At 40.9% G+C, this 8,150-nt stretch overlaps 1 protein-coding gene across 3 annotated transcripts in view; it reads right to left on the bottom strand.

The window, feature by feature from the left end:
• The window catches only part of meis2a (Meis homeobox 2a), a 78,112-nt gene extending 69,962 nt beyond the window's left edge, over positions 1-8,150 (bottom strand). For all 3 annotated transcript variants that reach the window (XM_014009716.1, XM_014009718.1, XM_014009717.1), the window contains exons 1-6: positions 7,275-8,150; positions 6,579-6,805; positions 5,153-5,294; positions 4,914-4,964; positions 4,503-4,553; positions 3,801-3,950 (exon numbers count right to left, since the gene is read on the bottom strand). In XM_014009716.1, the coding sequence (XP_013865170.1) occupies positions 3,801-3,950; positions 4,503-4,553; positions 4,914-4,964; positions 5,153-5,294; positions 6,579-6,805; positions 7,275-7,286 (633 nt within the window). In that variant the 5' untranslated portion in view covers positions 7,287-8,150. The remainder of the gene's footprint in view (positions 1-3,800; positions 3,951-4,502; positions 4,554-4,913; positions 4,965-5,152; positions 5,295-6,578; positions 6,806-7,274) is intronic.

Raw genomic sequence — 8,150 nt, 5'->3', positions numbered from 1 at the left:
TGTGTGTGTGTGTGTGAGAGAGAGAGAGAGTGTGTGAGGGTGAGTATGGGTTGTAAAACTAGTGTGAGGAGCAGGTCCTGTGCTGAACATGTACAGAACAGCTGACACACCAGAAACACACAGGAGCATAAATCATGAGGCAAGCTGACAATTTATGACATCTTGCCGCTTGACATAAAAACAGGAGGAGGGGGGGAGACTCGTGCATTTYTTAAATTTTAGGTTAAGATTGTAATTATAAGCAACAACTTAAAAAAGGCAWAGGAGTATTTACTACTCCTGCAATTATCCAGAATATAGAGAGGTTTCATTTAGCAGCTAATAAATCAACACAGCATGTTTTACCAGACAGAAGGGATAAACTGATTGTATTTATGCCTGAAAAGTTTCTCTGAGGCGTCACAGTTAAGAAGCCACATTATTTCCCTAAAAAGAAGGTTTTTGTTGTTGTTTTTAAATGTGAACACTATTGTGATTCATAGATTTGGCTCACACCGAAATGACATCTCCAAAGAAATTAAAAGGCATATAAATGTCAATATAAAACTGACAGCTCATTAYGGGTTGTTTTGCTTTCCTTTATTTCTTGTAACTAATAAAATGTGGCCCTATTAAATTAGCATGTTAATTTATGCCACTGCTATTTTCAGATGCGTTTCTTTTATTTTCGTCCAAGTGAAACATTCCGTGTTTCTCACGATCCCAGAAGTAGTGGTTCATCACAGTCGTTCGCAGAGTTTAAGTGGGGTGTGGGAGATGCAACAAGTGTGTGTGGGTTCTCATCAAGAGCCCTCTGACCTTCTAATCAGTTGGACAATCCCATCGTCACAAAACAAATCAGTGGCAGTTTTCAGTAGCTTTGACCCAAAAAAGTACAAAACTTGGATCAGCAGGCCAGCTCGGCCAGTGATGCACAGAAGTCAGACAGAATGCAACCGGGCGTCTTTCTGCACTGCACAGCTTTAGGATGAACTCGTCCCTTTACTTTGTAACACTATATCCAGCACAGCACTGCAAACATGCACCACAGAATAAGATCTCAACAGAAAACGGTTTGTTTCCCTTTCTCCCCTCGCCTGCCATGCACCGTTGAGATAAGCTACACCACAACTATGGGAACAAGTAACACTCCCTGAGGAAAGCTCTCCAAAACAAAGCACTGGGGGCCCGTACAGCATGCAGAATTTCTAACTGTAAAAAAAAAAAAAAGAAATATTCATTCGTTTCAGTCTTGACGACATAATGCACATAAAGGGAAGTGGGGGAAAAAGCCTTATGCTAATATGCAAGATTGACTGAAGAAGTGGTACAATGGCAGAAGAACACACAAAGACTAATTCATTAGAACAGATAATACTCAGACACCGTTAATTGTATTTGTCTTCCTAATTGGATGAAGCACAGAAAGAAAGAAAGAAAAAAAGAGAAATTTTATTCATTAATTAACAGACAAGAAAGCATACGGTTGACAAGGTTTTTAAAACAGCTCTGTTGTTTTTCTTTATCACTCTTTTTTTTGTGTGTAATCCAGCATCATTTTTTCCCCTCTTTCTCATTTAAATAGGAGTTGATGTGAGGAGGGGCGATGAGCTGGGAAGACTTGGGTGGGCTCACATGGCTGAGATAGTCACCGCCAAGCGAGTAAGGGAAATCAACAGTGTCAGCGAGGCCTCATCCTGTTCTCACTATACCATAATCCAATCATCTCCACAGACAGTGCTGCATTCAAGTGTAAATAAAACTGTGCTTATTAAGGCTCCAGCATCAGGTATGAGGAGGGGAGAGGAGGAGGAGGCAGAAACGGAAAGAGACATGCAAGAAAACAAGCTCTACCCCCCCCCCCCCCCCCTTCAGTGAAGAGCCTCATCATCTCCAGAAAAACCAACTTTCTCCAAATGAGATGTAGCCCGGGGCTATATATTAAAAATGCATATCAAAGCAAAGGAAAATGGACGTGAGAGAGTCTAACTAAATAAATTAGCATATCTAACTATCAAGCTGACTTCCGCTCCTCAGTGAGACAAGGACAGAGATGAATAATAAAACAGAGCCAAAGACAAGTGAATAAATAAAAGAGAAAGTGAGAAATAAAGTAAAATAAACACATCCAGCAGCAAAGTTGACATTCATATTTCTGAAACACTTTCCAGTTGTAGAAATTATGACCTCAACTGCAAATATAAAGTTCTCAAAGTGCACATKCTCTTATTATTTATCTCTACACTAAGATAATTACATCTGTACAGTACTCCCGTTATTAAAGATCAACACTCAGCTTACACATGAAAAAGATAAAAGAAGGAGATTAGAAAAGTTCCACTATGGTGCCACAGAAGTGAAATAGGTCGCTCTAAGACAAATAGCCCTCCATGCAACCTGCTTTGTGTATTATTTGCTTTATTTGGCACGTTTCTTTTTTTTTCTAATGATGCAAACATTTCTGACACGCGCAGCCCCTGACAGAGAGCACGGTGTCTGCAGCATCGGAAATTGGCTTGAGCATCAACCATCTGCCATGAAACTAAACAGGCCAGTTTATCTAATCTCTCCWGTATAAACAACAGCATGCCTCATTTCTGCACTTGTGTTTGGGAGGACCGCAAAAAAAAAGGAAAATAAAGACAAAAAATACATTAAAAAAATACCCAACATCTTCAGCCCAAAACTAGGTAAAGTTCACCTGGAGCTGCGCGCTGCCTGCTCCTCCACAGCTATCAGGGCCAAAGCAAGACCCAACAGATGCAGCAGAGACTTTGTATAACACTTAAATCTACTTTAATTCCTAATAGGCTTGGCCTTGTGTTGCACTGATATTAACTGGTCACTTTGTTACACTCCTTTTATTTTTATTTTTTATTTTACTCCCACCAAATATTCCACACCCATCTCTGCAGAGGAAGAGGCTGCGTTTATGACGCGATCCAAACTGCAGAATCGATCTTCACATTTAAAGCTACTGTACTTCAGGTGCATATAATTGAATTCGGCGTTATGRCAGCCTCCGGCCATAAAACGCGCGGGACCCACGAGAAGAAAAGCAACTGCACGGAGCAAAGAAACCACACGGCAATCAATACGGAACAATTAAACACATTAACATCAACAGCAGCAGTGGAAAAGAAAGGGTGGGGGAGGGGGTGCTCCAGACGGACCATCATATGCTTGCCTTGTGAAGTTGACATTGATGGTAAGCCTAACCACTTTCTCCACCTCCGCAGCAAAAAAAGAAAAAAAAATCCACAGCTTTACGCACGGGGCCGTATCCAGCTCCCCCAGCTCCAAATATATAAAAAACTCCCTTTTTTTAAATATTGACCTAAAGCTAAAGCTTACACCGCTGATTCCCCTGCTTTAACGTTAAACCTGCGTAACAGATAATTGCCTGCACTTTTTTTCACCCTCCCCTCCTCCCTCTCCCCCCCCACTCCTGCATTTTACGCACGCACACAGCCAAACTCTCTCCCCCTCCACACCAAAACCTGCAAGCAAGCACCACGCGCACACATGACTGCTCCTAATCAAAGGACTAAAACAATAACTCCGACCATTGGATCACATGTAGCTTTTGACCTCAGAGCATCGATCGGGGCAGATTTTCCTTGCAGAACAGAGCGCGCGCTATTTACCGGCGGCTCAGCGAGGTCACACACCCAACAAGAAGCTTATGGACACACCAAACACTCCGATTATGCCAGAAAGTATCTAATCAGTCACGTGCATTTAAAAAAAATATTATTTACCCCAAAATCAGCAGCAGATTTAACATATTATAAAAAAGTTGTTTTGTTTTTTTTACTCACGTGATCTGCGAGGTTGGTCGACGATCCCGAAAGTTCTTCGTGGTCTGACTTTGAGCTGCCATCTCGCTCATCAATAACTAGATCTATTGGCATTTTTCCTTTCAAACAGCTGATGTACCGGTGGCAAAAGTTGTCGCAGAGCTCATGCACCTAAAACAGGAGAGAGAGAGAGAGAGAAAAAAAAGAAAACTGAACACCTTTTTTTCCAGGATGGGGAAACGCTTCAGCCAGTCCAAGAATAACTCCAATTAAGGGGGTGTGGGGGGTGCATTATTGGCGGGCGAGGAAACAATAGTGAAATTGTTGCAGTGCTTATTATTCTCCCGAGACCTGAGCAACAAGTTGAAAAAATAAACAGCGCGCCGTCAGAAGCTGTGTGTGGCGTTGGGGAGTGGTAGAGATAACGAGAAACCAAATCTGCGGATCGATACCAGCGTGGGCAAAAGAGACCCTGACATATTTTATCAATAGTTCCGTCTGCTGCGTCGATAATTGGCTGAATAAAACCATCTTAGTGCACCTAAATGGGGGGTAAAAAAGAAAATAAAACTTTTTTCCGGTTTCCTCTCAGATCTCTAATAACTCAGTATCGATGCCGGTTTGATCCATTCATATTAAAGCTTTGCGTAATTCTCGTGCCACAAGATAAACAAATTTACATTTATTTATTTATTTATTTATTTATTTATTTATTAAACGTACCTTTTCTAATTCCAAGAGGTGAAACCGTAATACTTGTATGGCTTGTATCATCTGCAAAAGAAAAAGAAAAAAAAAAGACAGAGATATTTAATTACTGACATTTTTTTTGTAACTTGTCAGAAAATCCCAGCCAGAAACATATGTTTAGCTTTGCTTTTAAAATAATGTTTTTTTTTTAAAAAAAGAGCTGCATCCGTAAAGCAAGTTCATGCGTCTTGGATGAGAAAGAATAAACAATGATAAGAAAGGCAAAAAGAATTAAAAAAAACGGTGGCACAGCCTGACTTGACGGGTCAGAGTTGTGCGCTCAAGTTTAAATCAGATTTAAGTCAGCCATGCGCTGCAGTGTCGGTGCGGAGCTGCCGCACACTGTTTCCAGAACAAACAGACAGAAATAAAAAGAAGACTTACCAAATTATCCAACTCTGGATTTGATGAAAATAAAGGCTTTTCTGCTCGGACCTAAAAAATAAAACATCAAACATCAAGAATGAGCTTTTAAAAAAAATTAATAAATCAGAAAACTGTGCGTAAAATGCAAGCATTTGATTAAATCGAGGGGATATTTGTGCGTCATGACGCAGCCACAACTTCCAACACGTATAACTATATGTTTTATTTATTTATTTACTATGTTTTAAAAAATTGACCTGTTTGGCAAAAACTGCGATGTCCTCATTAAAGGAGTCTGAGGAGCAGACGTCTCCGCCTGCCACGCCGGGCTCCCTCGGAGTACACGTCGCCAACTCGCATTTCTCAAAAACCAGCGCGAGCAGAGGGAATAAAGGGTGACTGCAAGAAGAGGGGGGAGGAAACACACAGGCTGAGAGTGCGAGCAGCTCCACGGGCTCCACTGCAAAAAAGTGTCCCATCAACCTCAAAACACTCTCACTTTTCACATTTCAAGTGAAAAAAAAAACCCACAAATTAAATAGATTCAAAAAAAATGTTTAGTACCTCCTGTTACGAGATCATTACTGGAGCTACAACACGCAGCTAAGCTTTCTGTTTTCAGATCAATCTGTTCATTGTGAAATTTACAACAAAAGCAAATCTTTATTTTGAACATTTTATTGCAACTTTGCGATCATTTAGGGATGATCACTGCATGCAGTGCAAAAACAAAACATGCAGTAAAAGTCACGGGACATTTATTATTATTATTATTATTATTATTATTATTATTATACAGAGAAAAATAAGACGTTTAGTCCTCAACACAAAGATATTTTATTATGAGGCTTGCAACTTCAAAAATAAATAAATAAGTAAATAAAAGTAAAATATATATTTTTAGGCAACCTATAACTATTAAAATATAGAGATTTCCTGTATTTTAATGACAGTTTTACAAACTAAACCTGATAATCACCTAATAAAAGTCCCTTTGGGCTTTTTATTTCCGGTGTTTTTCTTTGAAGCAGTGAATAAAAAATGAAGGGATACTCTTCCTCYTTCAAATAAAAACGGGAGGAAAAGAGATGAGGTGTGTTCCCTCCACACTGCAGCCCTGATCGTGTCTGTGTGGATTATGGGCAAAAAGCTGTAAACACAGATATTTGAGTTTGAAAGAGACGCACGTTTTATTTTACTGTTCGAGAGCAATCGCGCTGTCACACAACCTGTGTGTGTACGTGTGTGTGTGTGTGTGTTGCTGCAAATAATCCTCAACGTTTCCAAATGTATTTAAAGTRCTATAAAATGCTTTTGTTATAAATAAATAATTAAAGGAGGTTATGTTCCTGTTTGTTTTCAGGCTGAATAGTTTAAAAATGTAAACTAGGTGTGCGGATTTATTCCCCAGCTCCTGGCTCGTGCTCCTTACTTTAAAGTTGCCTTTTGTACAAAGAGTGTAAAATTACACATCAACAAAACTCCCCTGACCAACAATACAGCTCTGAATTCAACCTGTTTAAACCGAGCGGTGCGTGCAGGAAGAGGAGGAGGTTTCCAAATTAAAAGTTGYAGAAGGGTAAAATAAAAAAAAATATTTTTTTTTAAAAAGTTAGGAAAAATGATTTTTTTGGGGAGTGGATTTGTTTCTGTAAAACAAATTATTAAAAAAAAAAGCCTTACCCGTAAATTTGATCTTTATCCCGTTTTAAAACGTCGTTGACAGCGGAGCCCATGCTGGTGGGCATGACGTTCGGGTGGGGAGCGTGGGCTCCGTAGTGCTGGCTGGCGTGCAGCGGCGGTCCGTGGTTCAGGTGGTGGACCTGGGGAAGCGGCCGGGGAGCGTGCGGGTCCCCGTACATGGACGCCGGGACTCCGTCCATCCCGCCATAATGGGCCAGCTCATCGTACTGGTGGGGGGGGATAAATACATAAATAAAAAGATCAGAAAATAAAAGTCAGCGCACTTCTTTTTTGGGGGGTTTGGAGAAAAGTTGAACAAAAGTGTAATAATAATAATAATAATAATAATAATAATAATAGAAAACGCATTCTGAGTGAGTAAAGTCTAACGCTTTAGGTTACCAGAAACATTCTAACTCAAGATGCCTCCTTCTTGCACACAGAGTTTGGTGAAGGGAAGAAGAAAGAGCTCAAACAGTTTGGGAGCCTCGTGCTGAAACTGCTCCACGACTGGCGTGGAAGAGGCAGTGGGCTGTCACTCCAAACTGAGGAGTGAGAGCGCTGCGAGGAAAAAATGTCAACTATGGTGGCTTTGATAGGAATACTTTGTAATTTTGCCAGCAAGCCCGGACAAAAAGAGCTGGCTTTGACACAGGGTTTAAAAAAAAATCTAAAGAAAAAAAAGAAAAACCTTACCCGTTGCGCCATCAGGCTGCGCTCCAATAAACTCCCGAATCGGTCCGTATATTTAATATCCCAGTCCCGGCTCAGAAAGTGATTTAGTGGCACGATTCCTGTTTCAAAACAACTTTGCGAATCGTCCTATTCGCCAGTCTGGTTGACTTGAAATCGTTGCATGGGTGAAAGTTTTGCCGATTCGTCTTGTTTTCCTCTTCTTGAAAAGAAAAAAAAGAAAAGGGAAGAAAATTGCGCCAAAGTGAAGGTTACAATCAGCCCATCAACAACCTGCATGGAACTAAACTGTCGTGTCTCATGGCTTTTTGCCACTCCAGCTGTCAATCAAAGCCAGAGGTTGTCAAGGTAATGAATGAATGACGGTTGGTGATGATGTTCAGGAGAAGGGCGAAGCTTGTTTAGTCCGTTTTCATCCCGCAAGTCCGCGTCTCCTTTAATGCCTCCAGATCGCAATCTTGTTTTTATTATCACTGTAAAAAAAGAAGAAGAGGAGAAAAAAATGGTGTAGAAATTAACAAAGTGCGATTCGGATCTCTCCTTTTCTTTCTTTCCTCCCYGTAGGTATTTCGTCTATCGGGCGAGACTGAGATGAGTGAGTGTCAGCGAGTGTTGGCAGGTTGGCTGCTAGCTTGCTTATAGAAACAGAGTCAGTTCGCAGCGCTGAGCGGTGGRCGAATGAAATGACGGATCCCGGAAGTGGTGGTGGCCATAGCCAGTCCTACAGCAGCTCGGAGAGAAAAGAGAGGAGAGACCAAAGCTTGTGATATGCACAGGCAACAGGGACGGCTTCGATTCCACACTGGGGGTAAAGGGAAAAAAAAAAAAAAAGCTAAAACAACACAACTCCCACCCAGTTCCTTTTTCTCTCTCTCCCCC

The sequence above is a fragment of the Austrofundulus limnaeus genome, unplaced genomic scaffold (genome assembly GCF_001266775.1).
Source record: "Austrofundulus limnaeus strain Quisiro unplaced genomic scaffold, Austrofundulus_limnaeus-1.0 Scaffold61, whole genome shotgun sequence".
NCBI classification, from domain to species: domain Eukaryota; kingdom Metazoa; phylum Chordata; class Actinopteri; order Cyprinodontiformes; family Rivulidae; genus Austrofundulus; species Austrofundulus limnaeus.
Note: the sequence above shows the minus strand (reverse complement) of the source record. Positions and strands in the feature narration are given on the sequence as shown.